Source organism: Echinops telfairi, unplaced genomic scaffold (genome assembly GCF_000313985.2).
Source record: "Echinops telfairi isolate 266 unplaced genomic scaffold, ASM31398v2 ScPeMD7_7457;HRSCAF=8495, whole genome shotgun sequence".
NCBI lineage: Eukaryota > Metazoa > Chordata > Mammalia > Afrosoricida > Tenrecidae > Echinops > Echinops telfairi.
In genome coordinates, this window is record NW_022111357.1 from 34,638,492 (window position 1) to 34,662,591 (window position 24,100).

The following is a 24,100-nucleotide window of genomic DNA, read 5'->3' on the forward strand; positions in this document are numbered from 1 at the left end:
AAACACAGGGAATCCAAGACAGATGATCCCTTCAGGACCAGTGGTGAGAGTGGCGATACCGGGAGGGTGGAGGAAAGGTGGGGTGGAAAGGGGGAACCGATTACAAGGATCTACATATAACCTCCTACCTGGGGGATGGACAACAGAAAAGTGGGTGAAGGGAGATTTCACACAGCGTTAAGACATGACAAAATAGTAATAGTTTATAAATTATCAAGGGTTCATGTGGAAGGAGAAATGGGGAGGGAGGCGAAAAATGAGCTGATACCAAGGGCTGCTCAAGTAGAAAGCAAATGTTTTGAGAATGATGAAGGCAACAAAATGTACAAATTGATATATAGATTGTTATAAGAGCTTTAAGAGCCCCCAATGAAATAATTTATTTATTAAAAAAATAATAAGTGTTAAAACAATAACTGAGAGCTGGACAGGAATCAGAATATCCAGACAATCTCAAAGTGCTGCCCCTAACTGACCTATTATTACGGGGAAATGATAGCTGTACGAAAGGGATATCTGGGAACCATCACATAAGCCAAATGATTAAACACAACATTGTTGATGATAGACAGTGGTCATTTTGTGCCCATTGATGTGACACAAGGGGGAGCACACAGTATCATTTTCACTAGTCTTGTAAAAAAAATGCTTGATATAAGTCTAGTCTTGAGGAAACCAGGCACATGTTCAAAGTATAACTCATACTTATAAAGGCACAGCCTTGGCTGGTCCCTCCTTCTGGGATGCTCTGTCCCACCCACCTGTACTCCTATTTTCAAAGCTTACTCAGTGCCAGGAACTATGCTCGTTGTTTAAAATGGATTATCACCATTTTCTCAACAACACTATGAAGATGGTACTACTGTTATCCTCATGTTAAGGAGATGGAAACAGGTTCAAAGAAACGAAACACTTTCCAAAGATTACAGAGCCAACAAATGGTGGACATGGGATTAGAACACAGGCAGTACAACTCCAGGGCATGCTTTTAAGCCATTGTCAATTCATCCCTTCAACCAATACTTTTTTTTTCATCTCCTGGGGACAGGAGTATCAATAAGGCAAAGTTCCCATTGGTGATGAAGAAAGAGATGACAAACAAACAATCATAGCATACACTAGGACTTCAGTAGAGAGATGTACTAGGACAAAGATAAAGACGCACAGATTTAAAGGCTACCAGGGAGCTGGGCATGGGAGGAGGACTTTTAGATAAAACACTCAGGGAAAGCCTCTCTGGAAAAATATTTAATCAGAAACCTGAGAAAAGAATACTATTTTTCTTGGTTGTAGAGTGGTGGTGGTGAATCCCAAAGTACAAGTACAGCAAATGCAACAGTCCTGAGATGAAAAGAAACCTGGTGTGTTTAAGGAAAAGCCAGGACCCCTGCATGGGTGGCTTGGCGAGTAAGACTGGAAGGACATGCAGCTGAGATGCAGGGCTGGCAATGGTCAGGACTATGGGCTTTATTTTCTGGGAAGCCATTGGAAGGTTTACAGGTTGGGAACAATATGGTCTAGTTCAGGGTTTTATAAATACACTCACTGCGGAGAAAAGCTGGAGGGCTTGGGAGGCTTTGTGGAAGTAGTAAGGAGAGCAGTGAAGGGCTGTTAAAGCAATGCTGAAGGTAACAGGTGGTCTAGAGCAGGTGTTAGTAGCAACGGTGGAGGAGAAAGATGGAAATGGGAGGTTTTACAGGCTGAGGAAATGGAATCTGCTGATGATCCGATTGTGGAATATGAGAAAAAAGGGAAAAACTGAAGATTATCTTAGATTTCCAGCTTGAGCAATGATAGTGCTATCTATCTTCTAGTAAGATGAAGAAATAAGGGAAAAACAAGTTGGGGGGGGGGAAACGACAGATTTAAGACATCTAGTTTAGATAGTTTGAACTACCTGGATGTCCAGTCACAGTTGTATGTCTGTGTCCAATGCTCAGAGCAGAGACCCAGGACAGGCAAGGGTTCAGAGAGAGAAGACATAAGACTAGACCTGCTCCTTCATTCACTAGCTATGTGACTGCGGACAAGTTACTTCGTTGTGCCTCACTATCCTCGTATATAAAATGGGAATCATAGTATCTGCTTCACAAAAGAGGGGTGTGTGAAGGTTTAGGGAGCTGTGTACAACAAGTTTACTAGGATGCAGTAAATGTTCAACACAAGTGGTCAGTGACATCATGGTCTTCGGTGTAGAGATGGCAGGTAAGGCTGCGCACAGTACGAGGGGAATGCTTACAGAGAGAAAAGCAGTTGAAGGTCTGGGGCCATAGGAGACAGGCAGTGAGGTAGGAGGAAAATCAGCAAAGCAAGGTGCCATGGGAACTGAGGGCTTTGTAAGAAGGGCAGGCCACTGCGCCACTGTTTCTGGAGATTTAGTAAAAAGGGACTGAAGAACCACCACTGAATGTGTCACATGGAGATCCTTGGCAACCCCAATAATAGTGGCTTTAGTGGTGAGTCTGGCACGAATGAATTCAAGCAAGAATGGAGACTAATTAAAAGACTGGACGGTGGGGACAAAGTGGAAAACACAAAGTAGAGAAAGCTCTCTTGAGGAGCATATCTGTAAAACGGAACAGAGAAGCTGGGAGGGCACAAGGCCGAATAAAGACTTCTCTGACCTTGGTGGGATGACGCTGAGCTTGTGTGCTGACAGAAGGAATCCAGAGCAGAGAAAGGGTTGTCTGAAAAGAGAAGGCAGTGAAGGCACCCTCAGTCGAGAAGAGGCCTACGTTGCATGGGGCAGGAAAAGTGCTGTGTGCGCTCAGGTCTGAAGGAGCTCAATGTGATGGGAAGGGATTCCAGACTTGAGGTGTGTGAAAGCCCCGAGGTGGGAGCCGACAGCACACTCAAGGATGCAAAGGCTCACCATGTGGGAGCATTTTTAAGACATGATGTCCACGTGACGCGCAGGAGGCCACATAGGTAAAGCTAGAAGTTTGGAGTTTTAAGTGCATTGCGAAGCCACTGAAGGTCACTGATAACGATCTGTTTAGAAGGATTTTAATGTTTTTAAAAAGACACTGCTGGTTGCTCTAAGGACCGTGAATTACAGGGATCAAGAACAAACGCGATCAAGAGACAGGTGGGAAACTACTACAGTATTCTAACTAAAGGAGATGGTGGCACAATTAGATAGGGCATCTCTGAGGAGGTGATATTTTAGGTAAAACCAGTGTCACCATGTGGGTTTTCTGGTTAAAAGGCTCTTTTGGCTAGTAGTAGCCTTCCTCTTTTAATGGCAGATTATAATTAGCAAGCAATCGCCGAAAAAAGATACCTGTTTTTGTCAACATCTGTTAAGTGCTCAATCACTAACCAAAGGGTCTGAACGTATCAGCTGCTCTGAAGGAGCAAGATGCAACACTCTGCTTCCATGACGATTTATGTATATCCTCGGAAACCTATGGGGTTCGCTCCTGCTGTGTTCTATGGTGTTGTTGTGAGCCTGAATTCAACTGATTTGATTTTGGTTCTGAACTTGCTCCTAACCACCAGCAGCACTGTCCTATCTTATTCCCCCAGGAGTCTCCTAACACCCATCCTTAGATTTAAACAGCTTCCACTTTCCCGGATCTCTCCATCCTCTTGGTTTTGTTTACTTTCCAAGCACAATTCAAGCAATGACCTTCATCATCCTATGGCTTGTCTATGCAGGCTTTGTCTCCTCAAAAAGATTTGTTGGTTACCTACGAACAATCAATCTATCCTAGTCATTGCCTCTCCCGCTCTTCGCCTCAGTTTGGAAAGGCACCGCTTCTCGTTTGGTTAGTACAGCAACTTCCCAACTGATCTGATGCACTAGACTCTGAATTCCTTCTTTCCACCCATAGTCTATCCTTTGGCTAGAGTAAACTTTCTAAAGATGGGGCTACTAATGCAATCTCCCTATTTGAAAATAATTTAGTAGCTTTCTTATTTGCCTGGGCAGCTAGTGTTCTGACCACCCCAATTTATTCATAGTTCCCCGGCCAAAATATCATGCTTGCTCTCTTCTACCTCAAGGCTTAATTATCTGCTAGTCCTTTGCATGCTTCTTCCCTCCCCCAGTCACACCTTAGGACTTTGCTCTTGGCTCAGAGTTCCCTCCTTCAAGGGCATCCCCACCCCCACCCCGCCCTGCCCCTTTACTCTGCCCATAGCATGTGGATGGCTCTCACTGTCTTTACAGTTATCATTGCATGTACTGTAAAAATTTGTGTCACTCTAAAAATGGGATGTCTTGGCACCTTTTCCAACAGCTTTTTCAAGAGCAGTGAAAAACAAGAGAGATACTTCTGGAGGGAAAACGTAAGAGGTCTGAAACAAACTAATTCAGGCATAAAATGTCTTTAAGGTTTCCAAATTTCACTTAAAAAACTCAAACAGATTTTACATTTTGCTCATGATGCAGGTTGTGTTGTTTAATATTAAAAAATGCTACCCACAAACTTAAAGAAAGACCGATCTTCCACTCAAGGAACATAATCTACTTTATCTTGTTTCCTTCCAAGTACACTACCAATAGCTTTGGGTGGAGAGAAACGGAGGTCAAAGGAGAAAAAAAGCAAGTTATACAGAGTAATTCAGTTTTTTAGAAATTTTGTTTCCAATAAAATTGAAGGAAAGTATATAATTTCATTTAAAAGAATTTCAAATTAAAAACAATGTTCACGGTAAACTCAAAGATACCTGAAAAATTAGAGCTCCATTTTATACAAGAAAAATTTTTTAGTAAAAACATAGCTTAAGTAAGGTTTAAGGAACCCAATTTAGGACTGAATTTTACTCAATAGAAAAGGGTAGCAAAGACAAAAGCATTAATCTATCAATTTTGTGTAGCAATATAAAAAGATATTTGGTTTATAACCATCTTCAAATGAGAAAGGAAGAAAGAAAAACACCCAAGCCCCCAAATTTGAAAAACAATAAATACAAGTCAGAGACCCAGCTTGGTTTGCATCCCCATTTCACGTTCCCCTTCCCACACCAAAGAGAAACCACATGAAAGATGACTTAGGCTTTATTGAATGAGGGCTTTATTTTCTGACATTACAAACTAACTCTCTCCTTTGTGAAAAGGCAGATTTTACACTCAAGGGCAAACTTCAAGCTTTTTTTTTTTTTTTTTTAAAGAAATTAGGGGAATAATGAAAAAGTCCATAGTTCATTAACAAGAAGGTTCACAACTTCTTTTTACAGTAATAATGAGAAGAAAACCAATACAGTTCACAATCCAAAGTGGTCCAAGCTACACATCGAGAGCAGATTTTAAAGTCTGGGAAAGAGGATGTGAGACGGACAATTACAAAAACTGCTCATAAAGAAAAACGTGGCTCTAACATTATGAACAAATTCTTGGTTTGCATTGTTCCTAAGAAGGTTTCTTCTTCATCAAGGCACACTAGGACACAGACAGCTGCTCCTCCTCCCGAGTCTTTTGTATAAATCATAAGGCAATTCTTCAAATGACCGGTAAGGACTGGGTACAGGAGCCGACTGTAGCAAGTCTAGGTACCTTCCTATAGTCTGATAGACTCTCATGCAAACAGTAGAGTGACAAAATTCAGTGTTGTGTTTTGTTTTGTCAGTACCAACCTGCACCTAGAGCATGCAAGGTCACTTCAAGTCACGTCAATGTAATAAACAATCCCCACTGATTGCATTCACTAGCGGAGGGAGAAACAATTCGCAGTGCTAGTAAGAATCAGAAGCGAGTAAAGGAAGCCCTTTGGTTTAGACATACTAGATAAGCAGAATGTCTTTAACTTTCCAAGGAATACCATTGTGGTTTGTAAAGCTGTACCAGTGAGCTAGGTCTCCTCTACAGTCCCATTATTATTAGATAATTATATGATTTCAGATCAGGCTTGCTTTTCTTTTCATTTTGCGATGATAATAGCCAGGGATACTTCAATGATCTAGTAATGGTTTAATACTGACCACTTCTCTTAAGTCTTGTATTTAGGGTGCAATCTCTTCAAAATACAACAATAGAGAAAGCAATAATCTATACCTAAGCTCACAGAAGCATAGCACCACTTATTCCATTAACAGCTGACTAAACCATTTTAGCCTACAAAGTTACTTTCTCAGATAAATATCTGCTGTGAAATGTCTAAGGGGACATATGTAGCAATCAGTCAAATTCTGGTTCATTTCTTCCTGATTATCTAAAAAATAAAGGGCTCCATTAAGTATCTTAACACTTCAGCAATATGAGGGCACTAGATCAGCAGAAGAAAGCAAACAAACAAAACCCTCTAATTCTTTGGAATATCACTGTGGATCGAGTCTTTATAACAACCCACATTTGTGCATGAAGATATATAATATCTCTTCATTCTAGTAGAAAGTAACTCATCCCATTGTTAAGTGGGAAAGGTAGGCACTGTTCATCACAAGATTGAAAGGCCACATAGAAATGAAAATATATGGGTGTATCTTTTGATCTGATGCTAGGGATAACACTCTTGCTACGGAGTGGAAAGCTGAGTAATTATTATTGCTACTGTTAAACTTCTGTTTTGTTTTGCAAGAAAGGAGTTGTTACATAGGTCTATGTTTAAAGAGACATAAAGGAGGTTTACAGAAGAACACACTGGAACAACAATAACAAAAGACAAACTGTAGTGACTGCTAAGAAGTAGCCTACTGAGTACAATTCAAACCACATGGCATAGGAGACTATCAATCTCAATTAAGTCAACTCAATACAGACATCATCACTCATCCTCCACTTCTAATCTGCCATAAAAACTCAGTTGATGACTTGGACTATTCTAGCTACGAAAGCAAAAATATCCCTGGCCCACCCCCCAATGCTGCTTTTTTTTTTTTTTTTTTAAGGTGGGGAAAAAGTTAGTTGAAAGCAATTTTCTGTGTATTAAGAAAGCATTTTTTAGAAGCAAAGAAACAAATTCTATAATTTAAAATAACGTGTCCTAATAAGCACAGTGCCTACACACAAAGGGTAAAACATAATCACAATCTGTAAGGCTTCCTTGAATGCTATTCTCTATGTCGGCTACAGTTTTTCACACCATCTGCAAGAGAAGAGCTTGACAGGTGACTTCTAGTATGACAGGAGTCTTCAGCAACACGCAGGCAAGCAGTCTAGACATCTCTGCTCTTCACACTCACTGCCTCTTTAAAAAGTTTTTGACAAATTCAAGAGATGGCAACGCATGTGGAAAGTGACTCTTTCTAGTAAGCCCATCTCTTTGAGTGGATTCGGCAGCAAGGCACAGAGACTGTAAGACAGTAAAATGAGGTATTGATACAATAAATGTTCATCAGGCCATCTCTCTTTGCTCGAGCATCTGTGAGACTATAGAAACTAAACGAATAGTTTAGTATACATCTTCTCTTTATTCCAAACCCAAGCAGAATTAACTTTTATTTCATTATTGCATCTGCTACTGAAAGAAAGCAGCACATAGCCAAAGGCTGCAGTCTTCTCCCATGGCTCATCTCTACCCTCTTTAGCAAGTAACCTTCCTGCAAACTTAATATACTTGCACCCTGCCTAGAGCAGTTATGTAAATATTATGTTGGTAGTTCTACTGACATGATCTTGTTAACTTCATTGTGTGTGCCTGTATGTGTGAGAAATACTACGTTGAACTTCAAAATGAAATCCATTAATAGAAATCCAGACATAACACCAATTTTAGATTTTGATATTACTACAAATTTTTTACACATTCTGATACATTCTAAAGAAAAAACAAACTACTGAATCAGTTCTATGTAAAATATAGAAGGATGATATAGAGGTTTTGTGGTAAATGCAAAGCTGTGTATGACAAAATATGTCTTTAGACATTTAGTTTTCACTTACGCAAATTCAAAATGTTTTAAAGAAAGGAACGGACATGGATGAGGAATTCAGGCTGAGTTCACACAGCTGCATGTTACCATTTCTTAAACCAATGGCTTAGTGCTTATGGGGAAATAATAGACCTTTAGTCTACATATCAGATTCCTTTCTAAATGTCTGCATGGATTAATAGGCAGATTTTTCTGGGTGTCAGATCAAATTTTAGGCATTTAAAAACATAACTTACACCAAAGCAAGTCTGTGTAAGTAAGGATATTGATTATCTAGACACCATGAAAGGAGAAAAGTCTCAAATAAATAAGTGAGGTCATAATTTCTCCTCCCAAATTCCAAAAACAACCCACTTTCAATATCCAAGCAAAAGGGACATGTGGAAACATTTACCAATGTTTTGTTTCACAAGTATTAAAATCAGTTCACATTGGTAGGAACACAACATTAAAATCATAACGCAAATTAATAGCAACTCAAGGTACAAGGGTAAAACCAACTCAAATCATAAACTAACATTGACCATTTCCTTCACCAGGACTTCAAGCTTGTCCAGACATTTATACTGTGGTCTCTCGACCAGCTTTGAGATTGGGGGCTGAGAATTGTCGCCTCATCCGAGGAGGTGTCAAAAACTGGTTACAGTGGTTGGGTCTATCAGTCTGTTTCTGAGAGGAAATGGCTGGACTGCCCTCTAGTTGACCTCCAGTGTTAGAATTACAGTAAGGCTGACGGTGCTGATGGATGTGGCGCTTCGCCTGGAAAGTCTGCAGATCAGCGGCAGGGTGGCCACTGTGGGAGTTTAAGGACTCTGATGAGGCAGCTGCCTGATCACGCATACTCTTTGGTTGGCCATTATTGAGAGAATTGCTTCTCCAGCGTAACTGAGGTGGCTGTTGTTGATTGTTAATATGCTGTTTGCTAACTTGGATGTGATCTTGACTTCTTATGACCTGAGACCCTGATGGCAACAGGAGATCCTTAGATGTTCCTCTACCTGCTCTTTCTTGGCTTTCCTCTTTATTTCCGTTCTTGCCGTCTTCATCTTTTGGAATCCTAAGTTCTATGACCTCATCTTCGGTTATGATGATGTGTGTCCCAGGGCTCCAAGAGTTTCTGTGTTTAGGGTTGCTCTTAAATGGGAATCTGGGCTTTCGGTTTTCGGGCGGGATGAACCTGTGTGGTACGTTCTGCCGACGAAGCTGCTTGGTGATCTCTTGCTGCTGGAGGTTCTTAAACCGAATTTGCTCTTGCCTCATCCAGCGTAGCCGCCCACGCCTAAAGGCTGGGTCCCCATTCATCAGCTGAGAAACTCGCTCTTCTTTCTCAAGGTCCCCCAGTTCTCCTCTGCTTCCATCACTTTCAGACTTGGTATTAATACCAGCACAAGCAGGCTCCTTTGCTTTGTGGTTGCCTTGGGTTTTCTGTTCCTGAGATCCAATCAGTGGCAAGACTTTTTCCATTTTTAGCATTTTATTTCTTAAGACTTTGATCTCCTCATCTTTCATGTTATTTTGCTTTTTGACTTCTTGCAAAATATCTTCCAGCTTGTCTATGTGAACCTTGAGGTCATCTACATCAGTTCCGCCTTTACCACTGGCCATCATTTCCTCAATCTTCTCATCCCCAACACCAACGGTGTCCCAGACATCCCTGGCCACTGCCCGCCAGGAGTCGCGCTCATTGGGATCCTTCTTCCCATACATGGCACAAAGTTCTTTCATTTTAACAATGGCCAAGGCTTCAATCTCCTGCCGACTGTGCCTGAAATCGTTGAGGGCGACCTCATAGCAAATCTCTTTCACAGCCTGAATCTTCAGATCTGAGATGGTGACCCACTTGGAATCTTTACTCAGCCGCCTTCTTTGGGGAATCTGATACATTTTAATTGGTTCTCGTTTCTTCCCACTGCTAGGGAGGCCACATTTCTTAACAATGGTTTGTAACTTGCTGGGAGGTAGCTTTTCTCTCAGTGAAGTAATCAGTTTCCAGCTCTCTTCACATGATCTCTTGTCAGAATCGTCCCCGCTATCAGAATCCGCGTCCTTTGGAAAAACAAAATCAAAAAATGGCCCCAAAATAACCAAAATTAAAATGTAAAAAATGAAAGTCAAATAGAAGAAGCAAGCAAAAAAACAAAAAACAAAAAAAAACAAAAACAAAAACGCTTAACCAAATTTTAAAACAAAGAAAAAAACCCAACCTAACAACAAAACCAACCTCCCAAACAAAAGCAAAACCCTAAATGATGTGGAAGTCTGCAAATATGTGCACATGTAGATTACTATTTAAATATATGTTTGTTTGGTTCCTTATGTAGTATCACAATCCGAATTTTTACTTTCTGGTTGATATAAAAACTCCAAAAAGTATTGTAGGAAGTTAGACACTTATTCTAAGATCATATGACATTAACAAAATGGTGTGAAATGTCTCCACTATTAAAAAAAAAAAAGGAAATAAACCTATGACCCAGACATGCTATGAAAACCCATGCAGCCACTCCCCGCAATTTGCCTTGGTTATTGCTGTTGCTTCTTCCAGAAACCCTCTTCCCCACGCGCGAGCACAGATGCCATACAAAATGTGACCAGCAGGCAGATTAACAAAGGTTAGTAAGGCCGGAGGACACCAAAGTTTTGTTTAGCTTTACTTAAAGAAAAGAGTAGCCCTAGAAAAAAGTTAACAGATGACAAAGTAGAAAAAGAAGCAGTCAATAAGGATGATGTTAAAAGTGCTAAGAAAAAAAAAAGTGCTAAGAATCCCTACTGGCAGACCAAGTGAGACTCTTATCAACTAAAATTGTTTTTCCTTTAAGATAAGAGGATTTTGAAACTAGTCTTTCTAGAGCATATATAAGATTCACTATTTTCTGGTGTCATATCAAACTGATCCTTTTTTATTTGTACAATTAAAGTTTGTTATCCAGAGAACAAGGAAGCATAAAAAAGAATCTTTAGAATGGGTCTAGTTTGTTTTTTTATACACTTAAACCAATAAATACCTCACCCCCAAAGTTTTAAGAAATAAATGAAGGACAAAAATGAAAAAGTGCAAATCTATTTTCATTCAAAATAATTTAAAATTCTCCAAGTAATATTCAAGATGCGTTCTATCTATGAAAATCCGTGGCGTTTCTAGCTACTTGGGGAGTAAGTACCACAAGAAGGGAAGACTCTCTCAATGAGCATATGAAACACAAAGATGATACTCTGCTAACGCAGCTCTCACTCTTATCTTTCCAGCCGCTTAGCTCTGTACCGTTACCCACTTTGCAACTCAGGCCTAACACAGCAGCCTGACTTTGAAACAAATAGTTTTAAGGACTATTTGGATAATAACCAATTACTCTTAGCCAACACAAGCAAATCTTGGTAACACAGATCTAAATAAAAGCAATGTTTGATTTAGAATTTCACACAGTGAATACGATAAGAAAGAGTTTCTATCCAGAGAAAGAAACTACTCATTAGATGTATAGCCCAAGACAGTGCAGTAAATGAAGACACTGCTACTTGAGTCTCTCTCTTATTTGGCTACCACTTCCAAAAGTTTCTCTATGGTTAGTAAGAGAGAGAATTGAAACTAATAAACTATATCTTGCTTTCCAGACTAAAGAATCTGTATGTACAGGGAACACAAATGGCCTTTACAGTGTAATTCAGCCTATGTATTTGATGATGTTGCTATTGATCACTTTTTCTAGGAGGGTGACAGATTACTCTCTCCTAGTAGAAAATTATATATATAGAAATGAGTGCTATATGTGAAAGCTTATTTTTTTCTTTTCATTTTCAGTTCAAGATATCAGAATGTGAAATCTTAAGTATTTTTTTCAAATTTCATTAATAAACATTAGAGAAAAAAGTATGACTAGCTCCTGGAAAAGGTTTTCCTACAATTACTTATAAACTGAGTTTGACCTAAACGCTCTTGATTCTTTCCACACAATTGACAGCTATGATTTCTGTTTCCTAGCTTCTTTTCTGCTCTTAGAACTGCTTAAGGATGAAATGAACATGACTTGATATAAGAAATGATAGGTATTCTATTTATTGCTTTAATTATAAGGCCTAAGTGACAAAAGCTACATATTTAAACTTTGAAGTAAAACACATACAAATGAGGGAGCCTATATAAATCCAAAATAACTCAAATCAAGGGACTATATATGTTTTTTATTAAAAAAATACTGTCTAGAATGACAGTGGTCTTAGCAGTCAAGAATATCAACCCCATTCATACTGATACTAAAAAACTCTATGCAAACTTTACAAGTCAAGATGTAAATTTGCTCTCATGTTAAAAGGAACAATTTTAAAAAGATATTTAGATTACAGATTACAGATCTGGCCAATTCACAGGTCACTGAATGATCTTTCAGTTTTCATTAAATGCCAAGTGCCAAGTAGGCCTCCTGAAGAGCCTCTGCAAGGAGCCTCCTCCAAGGCGAGACTAGAAAGCCAAACAGTGTGTAGTGACAACAAAGCAAGCACAGAAGGACCAGAGTCCTGATGCAATATTAAGTACAAGGGAATAATGAGCAACCTTACAAGGTGACACATCTGGGAAACTATCATAATACAAAACTTACAGACTTGAACTACATTTTTTTGGTCAAAAATTATGATATATAATAAGCATTAAGTACACATTTACTGGATACTTTTTTTGTATTTTTCTGTTTACTCCTATAGGGTCCATTATACAGCATTTTTGCTGCTTGACCACAGACTAGAAGACCAAGTCCTAGAATAGATTCTTCATTGAAGCTGTAACCTCTAAACTGTCAGCTCCTCTTGAGGACAAAATATTTAAGTGAACCATATAGCTGAACCGATGGGAGGGAAGTCACTTCCTTGCTTTAAGGAACTCTTCTAGAAATCCCAGCTTCTTTTATAGCTACAAAGAGCATATGAGAAGCATAACCTGATTACTTGCAGACAAATTATGCTCCCATGGAATTACAGTCTTGGAAACCGCCAGGGCAGTTCTACCTGTCCTATCGGGTCGTTATGAGTCAGCATCACCTCGATGGCCGTGAGTTTGGTTTTTCTTGGTCTTTATTTTAGGACACAGAATGATCACCATCAGCTGGGTATCACGGTTTGTTTATTTTCTCTTTTTATATTTAGTTACTCAAGGTGTGGTCCCTGACCAGCAAAAACTTTAGCAACAACTGGGCGCTTGTCAGAAATGCAGAAGCTAAGGCCCCACCCAAGACCTACAGAATTCAAACCCGACTGTAAGAAGATTCCCCAATGATTGAGAAGCACTGCTGTAGCAGACAGAATACCAAAGCTTGTCAGCAAGGCTCAGGTTTACGCCCATGACTTATCAGGTACTTAAGGGTAGGCAAGGCAGCAACTTTTAGCATTAGTTTTACTGACTACAAGCTGGAGGCGATGTTGCTCACTTTACTTATATACCTATCTACAAAAGGGCATTGTTTCAGGGATTAAAACTAATGGCAGATGTCAAAGATCCCTAACTCAGAGCTCTATGCAAACACAGGGCACTACTGTTTATAAATACTACTGTTAATAAATTACACCTGTCTTCGTTGAATAAATTACACCTGTCTCATTGAATAAATTACACGTCTTCGTTGAATCTCTCCACGACCATCAGAGGCATACTATTACATACATTATTAAGATAAAAGGCTCCTTCATGGTTCACAAACCTTTCAAGCTCCTAATCACACTGAAGCTAAATCATCTTTCTGCTTCATTATAGATAGCTTTCTAAGGAGACTATCTACTACACTATCATTTCTCTTGCACTCAAATGCTTGAGTTAGTCTTTTAATTCATCTTTTGGCTTGTTTTGTTTGGATAGTACTACATTTTCAAGAAAACACACCCGGGTTTAAGCTAGCATTTAAAAATACTGCTTTCACAGTCACACCTGAGAGCTGAGTTGCCTGGGAAAATGCTGGTTTTCTCAGAGTTTGGCTTTTCTGGCCCATTTAGTCTATCTTCCCCAACACACAGAGTACGGTTGTGAGGTTGTGGTTTACAAGCTACATTTTATGCCAAAATCTGAAGCCAGGGCCCAAATTTCCTTCCCAATACCCTTTATATATAAATATATATATATATATATATTCATGAATCTTAAAAGATGAGAAATTTCTAAATTGTACTTACAATACCCAAAGGTTAGTTCTATTTGTTACACATCAAGTGAACCCTGAGAAGTGTCTTATAACCAGGACCTGGTTAAACAAAATTGGTTGGCTTTAAAAATCTAATGGAACAACTTATTTACTCATGAGATTTCGTTTCTATCAACCCTAGAAAACCAATTAACATCACAAAATGCTAAGGAGCTGCTGACATTCTGGCTGCAACCTAACCTGACTTTTCAACTTCTCACTGAGTCTTTTCTCACCTCACAGGAACCAGAATCCCCTTCTCTTCTTTAACTTAGTTCTGTAGCCTAAGCTCCCTCTGTCATCACACATGCCACTGAGAACCTGATTGTGAATTCAGTCTTCATGCAGGGAACAGAAAGGTTAACACATGCAACTGTGCAGCAACACTTTCAGACACAGTTTAACTTAAAAAAAAAAAAAATTGCCCAGCATGACAACTCCCCAAGTCAGCTCAAGAGCAGAAAATTAGTACTATCAGGTGATCAGAAACAAAACCAAGGCAAACATCCACCAAATCCAATATTCAGAGTAATTCTCATGAAAAGAACTACCTCTGATGCAAATTCAAAAACTGCTATTGGGAGGCTGAGGCTATCAGAGAAGCTCCCACTATGTCCTCGAAAAGCACTTGGTTTGGATAGAAGTAAAGACTTGAATTTAAGGCATAGAAGGCACAAAGAGTACCTTTGTGGGCAGCTTCTCAGGATAGGGCTATAGGAGATGTGAGTCTGTCCTCCATTTAAAAATGAAAGACTAGTATGTGGGACCAGTGAGAACCCGGAGCAGCAGGGGCAGGTGCTCATCTGTGGAAAAGGGAAGGGAAGAGAGCAAGTTGCCCTTTTCCTAACAACTAGTAGATTCAGGACAGACTCCTACCAGTCTCTGCTGCTCCAAGAGAAGATCTGCTTCTTCCTTCTCCTTTTTGTACAGGATTTCCATTTCTTGTAGCCTAGCAGATGAAAAGCACAAAGAAAGATAGGAAAGAATAAATTCTGAAATTGCTGGGTTGCTTAATGAATGCCATTGCTTTTTAAAGTGGCAATCTTAAGGCTGTATAATATTCACATGTGTGCATTACCTTTTCTCCATCTCCTGTTTCATATCAATTCCTTGTTTTTCCAGGAGTTCTCTCTGGGCAAACGTCCAGTCTACAGGCTCGGAGGGTGTCTCAGCAGAGGGAGTCTTTTCCCGCTCAGCCCTTGCTTGCTCCGGGTGGTTAAAGCGAAAAACATGGTTTTTACCCATGATGATGCGGTTTCCTAGCACAAACCAAAAGCAGGGTTAAGAAATCATTTTGTAAATAGATAGTACCTAGGCCAATAACCTTATTCTCTCTAGTGCAAAAGAGAGCAGCTTTTGGAGTTCTCTAGGGACACACATCCTAATATTACTGCTTCCCCCCTAAACTAAGAGCGTAGAATTAGAGAGTTGCTCACATTAGTCATGGTTGCACGGAAGGCCTCACACCCTCCCAATCTCACCTGAGCGCAGCTGGACAGGCTGAGCCACCCTCTTGCCATTTACGTAGGTTTCTGAGCGTTCACAGGGCTCTAGGGTCACGATAACTAAAAGGAGCACAACGGAATATTAAGAGTCTATGATAAATTACTAGAAGCAAATCATGGGCTATCAGGATTCACCATAACTAGGACACCAAAACCCACTGCCACGGGTTGATTCTCACTTAGAGCAGGGTTTCCGAGATAAGGTTTCTGACGCTGTCCACCTTTATGGAAGCAGATTGCTTCACCTTCGGAACTGATGGTTAGCAGCCCAGCACTTCACCTCTTGTGTCACCAGGGCCCCTTTAGAGGGAACAGACTCCTGCAAGCAACCAAGTGGTTGAAGCATCTGTGACCTAGCGCATGTTGGGGTATCAGAGTCCGTTCAATACAAGAAGCTAGTTGGGGCTGTGACTCACAGAAACATTTAACTGAATTGGAATTAAAGACCTTGACAAACCTCATAATAACAGATGATTTAGTTTTGGTGCTATTTGAAGGCAGTCAGTCAATTAAATCGAAAACCACAAGAAATCTTACTTATGTAATATAAGTAATAACCCCAAACTTAAGATTAAAAACCAATATTTTGATTAGGAAGGAGGGAATTATACGTGCAAAAATATCACTGTTCTTTTGTTAAAAATCTAAGGGGAAATTCAGATAGACTTTTTCTTTCATGGAAAACATGAAAATAAATTCTATTGGGTTAAGCACAGAGGTTCTGCAAATCTTCTACTGCCCAGAATATTTGTTCCTTTCTTACTTTTCTATGAAATCATTAAGATTCAAGACCAAGCCTACTTGCCTGTGTCATGCTGGGTCCTTGGCAGTAACCAAAGGGCTCCTTTTGTAGAAGCTTTTTTCCATGTAAAGTAGCTATGAATGTCCTCGAATTTATAAGTAGCTCAAGCTTCTCCATGCTCAGTATTAGACTGGACAAGAAAGTTCCAACCGAAAGACACAGAGCATACCAAGTCTTGGGGATTTCTCATAGCACAGGATAAAAAGGCTGCCCGAGAAGCTGCAGCCAAGAGCTCTCACCTTCACCAGTGTTGTTTCTCTCACTCCGGAAGATACAATGCTCTTCTTTAATGTGAGCCCCACTCAGCACTATGTCCTGGCGCCGCTCAGCATCTGCTTGGCCAACCCTGAACACAAGAGAAAGGGTTTCCCAGGGAAGTGGAGACACAAAAAGCACCACAGACAATGAGCCTCTTTCTCCCAGAGAATACTCTTTAGTAGGTACAAAAACAACACTGCTTTTTTGTATCAGAATCTTTCAATTGCAAATTCTATTTGTCATACATGGTCAACCTCCTTACATCAGAATGAGAAACTAGGGAGCAACTATATACCAATTTAACTCACAGTGCATTACAAAAAGACATGAGCAAACTAAACGCCCTAAAGAACTCATGTAAGATATTAGACGAGGTGATAATTTTTAGGATTTCAAGGAAAAGACATGCTAATCGGTTTGGCTGGCTAAAACCGCTAAACATAATTTGAGAAAGAAGGAAAAGATAGTTTATGATAGAGAAAGCAGAAAATCATTACATTTTCAACAAATAACTTGCCTTTCATTACTCAATCATTTAAGAGAAATGAATATTTATCTATCAGCTGAGCAAAACAAGAAAAAAACATACCTTGTAATCCCATCTTTGATGTAATAAAGCAGGCATTCAGACATCAGTGGGTCTTCATTGAGGTTAACAAGATGTGGGGTCTGAAAAGAGTTATAGATTGTCATTTTGGAGCAAGGCACCATAGCAAAGCAGCCCTCACAGTGCCTAGAAGAGAGACTTCTGCATTATTACTACTTCCAACCCTATAATAAAGAGAAAATACAACCATTCTCAAGTTGCACTAATGAACTCTACTAAAAAACATGACTTCTAGGATAAAGAACAAGACCCGATTCTCAATAGGGACAAAGCACAGAGAACAGGTTTATTCTCTTTAGCTAATTACACGTAGGCCCAAATCCCAAAAAGCAACTGAATCTTTAATTTTACATGATAATAAAAATGTCTTCCTAATCCTCCAATTTCCTGCTATAATTTTCATCTTCTACTTTCATGATCCCAGTTATTGGCTTTAAGTCTTTTGTAAAAGAGAAATTTTAATTGCTGATCTCTAATAATATAAAAAACTTCTAAAAAAACCCTCTTTAATGCAAATATTTCTAAAATCTTTTAAAAACCAACCTTCTTTGGTGAAAAAAACCCACTGGAATCCATAAATAAGTCACACTGCTTTGGGGTCAAAATCTACTCAAGATAATGCCCGCAAATGTGGGAATGAAAGAAGAGTCAGAGAAGGGTGTTAAGAAAAAGGACTGTAAGAGACGACGAAAGAGAAAGTCAGTAAAATTCCTACATCTCCTCAACTAGCGTGTACATCTTTCATTCAAGAACTCTGCTAGTTTGAGAAAGTAAAAGTGCTTTATGGGCAGCATACTTTAAAACATACCCTGACACTGGTCAGAAAAGAAAGGCATCTCAGAAACAGGCTCTGAAACTGAGTTTGGATGTGGTCAGTGGAATATCCCCTCCTTTCCTGAGGAAGTCCAGAAAGTTAAGGCCAGATGGGTAAAGTTAAAATAAGATGAAGCTTAGGAAATCGAAAGCTCACTGTTTATAAGATCTGAACACTTGTTCAAGTGTTTATTATGCACTGCTGTCAAGCTGACTCTGACTCACAGCGACCCTGTAGACTCCCCACAGATGTCCCGAGATTGCAATCTTCAGGGAAGCAGACTGTCTTGGCTCTCTCCCATGAAGTGGCTGGTAGGTTCTAACCATCAACCTTCTGGTTGGCAGCCAAGTACTTAGTTACTTAATCCTTGTTCAAGTGGTTTATACAGACTTTCAATGTCATAATGTTTTCACAATGCGTCATAAAAATCCCCCCCCCTCCAGTTTCTTAATAGTTGGAAGATACTACAAAATACTTTTAGAGATATGTATATAAATTCTATCACCTATTACTGCTAAAATCTCCTTAAGTATAGGTAATATAATCTATCTTAATGTAGGAAAAACTAGAAAATTGTGGAAACCCACCTATCTTTGCCAACATAGATACATAAAATATGGTTCCATTTTGTACAATATGTACCTAAAGTGTCTTTAAATGTACTTTGTCTGTTGAAAATAACAAATCAAAATTTGTAAAAAAAAGTTATGTGGTGAAAGAAATAAAAATTTAAAAAAAGTTACGTGAATCTTGATTGAAAAACCTAACTATAAAATCCTAGCAAACTATTTGTTTTATATCACATAAAACAAAACTCCAGTTCAAAGTTCCTTATTCTTCCTATGCTAACCAAAAGAGGTCATTACAAGACCCTATACATGAAGATGTGTAAGTCTCCAATGACAAATCTGAGATTATTTGAACTAAAGAACCATTAACTAATTGTATCTATTCTATCACTGCCATATAAATATTCAGACACACTAATTTCTTGATAGATGTTCAATATCTAACAATAATTAGCTAGCAACTTAGTAAAGAATACTGTGCTAGTTAGCTAGTGGGCAGCCAGGACTCGGCTACAGCTGGGACGGCTACGTGGGAAAGCACCTCCTGGAATCAGAGAGAGCGCTGGGAGAGGAGCGGTGAGACGCGCAGGGTGAGGAGAGGAGCGGCTTTACTCTGGACACTGCTGTCTACAGCACCAACGCTTCTTCTACACAAACCTGAACCGTCGCAAGTACTTCCAAAAGTTATTAAACTGGGTTGATGGCCTCTGTGGGAAAATCTACAGAGAACGGGTAGCCAGAACTGAAGCAAGGTATGCTAGGTTAGGCTGAGAGTTTAGGAGAAGCAACAATGAAGATGATTAAACATAGCGAGCATGGCCCAGAGTTTGCAGATTTACTGCTTTGGTGTTTTATTTTGAAAAGACCAAACGTGAGAGACATTTAAGAAACAAGTGTCCCTTGTGCTATAAATTGAAATCAGAAACTAAGCCAAATTTCAAGATTTTTTTTAAAGGAGGTGGCAGGAACCATCTTGAAAGACATGAAATACTTCAGTGACTGAAACAATGAAAACGCATTTCCATTTGGTTGAGTTTCACAACTCTGTTTCCTACCTTTTTAGGTGAGAAAACCCCCAGAGTTCCTCCATCTTCCCGAATGGCAACTCCCATCTCAGCCAACAAGGCCTCTCTGGAAAAAAACACAAGTTCATCAGCATGTTGTTAGTGGCCATCGACCTCATTCTATCTAACTCATGGGAACCCCACGTACAGAGTTCAATATTTCAAAGCTATGACCTTTTGGGAGCAGATTGCTAGATTTTATTTCCAAGGCATTTCTGGATGAGTTCGAACCACCAAAACAGGTAAACTGTAGACTTCTCTTTAAAGTGTTAAGACTTGTTAGTGGTACATCATTTAACCATTTGTACCACCCAGGAATTCCATTAGCACACCAACACCATGGTTTCAATTAAATCAGTCTAATCTAATATGAATTGAAAATAGGGTATACAAAGGAAAAACAATTGAAAGTCTGTAATACAAATGTGGAACATTTATTCCATCATTAATTAATTCCAAAATTAATTCAGTTATGCTCCTATATTAAGCAAAGTTATATTCACCCAAATAAGAACTGTCTTATTTGACTTTGGAGGAAGACAGTGATTAATAAATACCTATTAACATAAAGGAAGCTTCCTCAAGGCTGTACATTCAACTCAAATAACTATTTCTTCAGCATCTAAGAAAGTATCTCTGCTTACAGACTGGCATATAAATATGACTTTCTTAAATGTTCCCATTGCCACCAATATTCTGCTTTAATGATTTTAGCTTAAAATCTAAGTAAGAAAATGCTGGCATATAAATTAATAAATAATAAAAAAGAAAATTCTATTACATACATTTACTGTGGCAATACATAATTCACGTCTGCTTCATCTTCCAAAAAAGGGAAAGACAGAAACGAATGTTTTGCTTTTTAATGTAGACTTAATCCAATAGCAAAAGTATTACTTTGGATGAGGCTCGCCATCAGGGTAAAAAACTGCTTATAGGTTTGCAACCCAAACTATTACTACCTCTTAAGCAAAGAGATTCCAGAGATAGTAAGTTTGAAAGGCAATACTCAGATTTTTTGGATTTGGGCCATTATCAACGGTATTCGCTTTTATTTTTCTTTTGCATATTATGTTAGTATTTTCTTGTAAATTTCTGGAATTGTTGGTATCTGCTTTTTGCAGTTGAAAACTCCAGCCTTTATTATTTCTCATTTGAACATAAATCCTTAGCAACATGTACTGTGGTAACTATTTAAATGCAGGACTCTCTGAAAAACATTTAAACTCAGATTTCATTTTAAAGTATAAATTCTCAAAATAAGTAAATAAAAATTAATAAAGTAAATTCTCCTGGCCATATGTCCCCAGCCAGATTTTCTTGGGGGGTAGTGGTGGAGGAAATGTTGGTTCTGCTTTTAACTTGTGTTACATCTTTCCTAATAGAAAAGTAATCCATATTTCCTAGAAAACTTAGAAACATTCCCGGATTTTACACTCCTGACCTCTCCATTCGGATGGCCTCTGTTTTACGCAGCTTCTCTTCCCAGGTTTCATTCAACTCAGCAATGATCTTCTCTGACTCCTGAGAGATAGGGAAGTCCACCGTTAACATGGCAAAGAGTCTTATAACATTATCTTGCCTAAAAAGGACAGCAAGAGTCTGCCTTCTGAGGATACAAGACAGAATCTCAGGTGATGAAATTCTTTCTTTTTTGAATATATAAAGTAAGAGTTAAAAGAACTAGGCCTAAAACAAAATCAGTCCCGGAATAATGGTACAAGTATGAGGGGGGCTTCAAAAAGTGTATAGGAAAATGAAATGGAAAGATAATGGAATTTTTCCACAAAATGTTTGAAGCCCCTTGGTACATTCTTTAAATCCTAATAAAGATGTCTTCACACTGATGGTGTACAGGTGTCTGTTTGGGTAATACATTAACGTTCCATGCAGTACTTCTCCTGACAACCACTCTACAAGAGAATAAAATCTCCAAATATACTCATTGTTTTGTTTCACTGTAATTTCACCATAATACTACATCCTCCTCAACACAGCCTGCTGAGACTGTTAGGTCTCATTCAAAGGTATGTAGTCACTGAAGTACTAAATTACCAATTACTTGCTAACTACATATTATAAGAACGCACACATTTCTCTGTACAGGGGATAAAGAGAAGTAACTACTGATTCATTTATTCAATAATTATATATATACTCTGATTCTATGTTAAGCCTTCCTCTAGGCAGGTAGGGATATGTCAGATAACAAATTCCTTGCCCTTATGAAACTTACGCTTTAGTAAAGAGACTAAGGTAGTCCACCTTAATCAATAAATCCAATCTATAGCATGCTGGACAGTGGTAAGTACATGTAAGTGCTTTGGAGAAGATCAAGCAAGGAAGCAAGAGAATGCAGGTGGAGGGGCGATGAAGGTGCAATCTGAAGTGGGGTGGTCAGGACTGGTGTCAGTGACAGGTTTTATGAAAAGGAAAAGCGAGAGCTGCCATGTGGGCATAGGGAACAGGCAGAAAAATGCCTGGCATGTTCCAGAAAGAGTAGTGTGGCCAGTGCAGGGGGTATGAGGATTGTGCATGTGCATGGTAGGAGATGACAACAGAACAATGTGCCAAGGGTAAGATGCAACATAGTTATGGGTTGTTGGGAGGTGAGTGAGCCTGGGGGAAGGCTTACACGCAGATGAAGGAAGGGTATGTGGAATGTACTAGTTGGAGAACGAAAGGGAAGAGAGGATCAAAGGGGACTGGGCACATGCAAAAGCAGGGGATGATGCTAGTCATGGAGATAAAATCAGAAAGTCAGATGATGGTGATGATGAAGATGATAGTGGTGGAGAAGGTAGCGGTGGTGATTAATGATGAAGTCGTACAGATCAAAATATATTTTCATTGTCCGTGTTTCTTTCCAGAGGCTACTACTATATAAAGCCTCCATGATTTCAAAACAATTATACACACGGGAAAAAATGTGAATGATGTAATAGAATAAAGTCAGAGTGTCTGGCACTGGGTTTTCTGAATGTCTTGGACCTCCAAAACAATTCTGTAATTAGATGTCACACACACACACACACACACACACACACACACTCACACACACGGAAGCGAGCATTTTTAAAAGGTAAGAATAAAGAAAGACTCAAACAGCAGCAACGATCAAAGTGCCAGAGCACGAAGGCAGGAGAATCAAGCAGGAAATCAGGAAGGGAAAAGGAGAGGAACTAACAAAGCCAGACACAGAGCAAAGCTGAACGAACTAGGCACGGCCTGGCATCAGGAAGCAGGGTAGAGATGCTGCCCAGGTAATCACATACAAGGCACTTTTTTTTCAGGAAAGAAAGGAGCCAGCTACCAAGCGGGAAAGGCTGGAACAAGTCTGCTACTGGTTTGGGAAGAGGACAAAACACTTGGGTCTTCACTCGTCCTCAGACACAAACACAGGCTACTGACTGATGTCTCTAAGCTAGTAACTAGCAATCCTCACAGAGGAACAATTAGTATGCAGTACACGTGCCACCAAAAGTTAACTGCATGCTAAAAGGCTGCAACCTGGACAATCCATACACTTTCTGCAAGGAATCCCTGAGGAGGAGAGGAGAGGAAATGCACCTGGTGCTAACTGGTCCACAAGAGTATACCTAAGAAGTATTCGTGAAGTCATCCAGAAACTGTCGGAGAATAGCACTAAATATCCCTGTGTGTGACTTTGAAGGGCAACTCTAAGACAAAGCTGACAACAGACCCTCTATGATTCATGGTTCACTCAAGATAGCTCGGTAGAACCCAATGTAGTCTCAGAGTGATGACTTTGAAAATAAAGGAACAAGATGGCAGGATGCGTTCAACCAAGCCAGACCCCCAGAACAGCGTGTTTACAGCACAGCCTGAAAATCCCTTGTTATTTACAGAGTGCAAACGGATGACCCCAGAGACACTTAAAATACACCCACCTTTTCTTCCCCCTTTTTCCTAGTTAGCTATCGTCAGGAAAGGATCACTTTAGAGCAGAAGTCTATTTGACCATATCACATTTATCTTATTTGGAAGCCTCTTCAGAACCCAGCCTAACGAGCAAAGGTACTGTAGACAGTAACTAGAGGAATCCTCTGGCCACTTTGCTGCCAACCACCCAAAGGTGACCTCTCTAGTCTCACTGATGACTTGGAGGGTAAGTCAATACACGATTCTGGGGGAAAGGGACTTACTTAGAAATCGAGTAACGGGCTGCAGCATGGTCTTACTTTCACTGTGGCTCCAAGGTTCAATTGTATGCTGTACAGAAAGCTAGAAAATGCTAAAGAAATTGAATGTCACAGCAAAACTTCAATGTAATGGCAGCCTCACGTCAATTCTGACTTATTGTGATCCTCTAAGACAGAGTAGAACTGCCCCCCGGGGTCTCCGAGGCTGCCTATCTGGATGGGGGCAGAAAGCCTGCTCTGGGTTTCTCCTGAAGATCGACTACTGCTCTTGCAGTTAGCAGTCCAGTGCATTCCCACGATACCACGAGGGCTCCTTAGGGGAAGCCTAAAAAAAATTTATTC

The 24,100-nt window shown here is 39.6% G+C and overlaps 1 protein-coding gene across 9 annotated transcripts in view; it reads right to left on the minus strand.

Moving 5' to 3' along the window:
- Window positions 1–24,100, minus strand: part of KIF1B (kinesin family member 1B) — a 182,222-nt gene that overhangs the window by 59,991 nt on the left and 98,131 nt on the right. For 8 of the 9 annotated variants that reach the window (XM_045298808.1, XM_045298805.1, XM_045298802.1 and 5 more), the window contains 7 exons: window positions 21,040–21,119; window positions 19,587–19,662; window positions 17,131–17,210; window positions 16,523–16,629; window positions 15,458–15,541; window positions 15,055–15,235; window positions 14,853–14,925 (listed from right to left, as the gene is read on the minus strand). In XM_045298808.1, the coding sequence (XP_045154743.1) occupies window positions 14,853–14,925; window positions 15,055–15,235; window positions 15,458–15,541; window positions 16,523–16,629; window positions 17,131–17,210; window positions 19,587–19,662; window positions 21,040–21,119 (681 nt within the window). Of the gene's footprint in view, window positions 1–4,998; window positions 9,862–14,852; window positions 14,926–15,054; window positions 15,236–15,457; window positions 15,542–16,522; window positions 16,630–17,130; window positions 17,211–19,586; window positions 19,663–21,039; window positions 21,120–24,100 lie in introns of those variants that run through there. The other variant, XM_030887943.2, reaches the window with a different exon arrangement.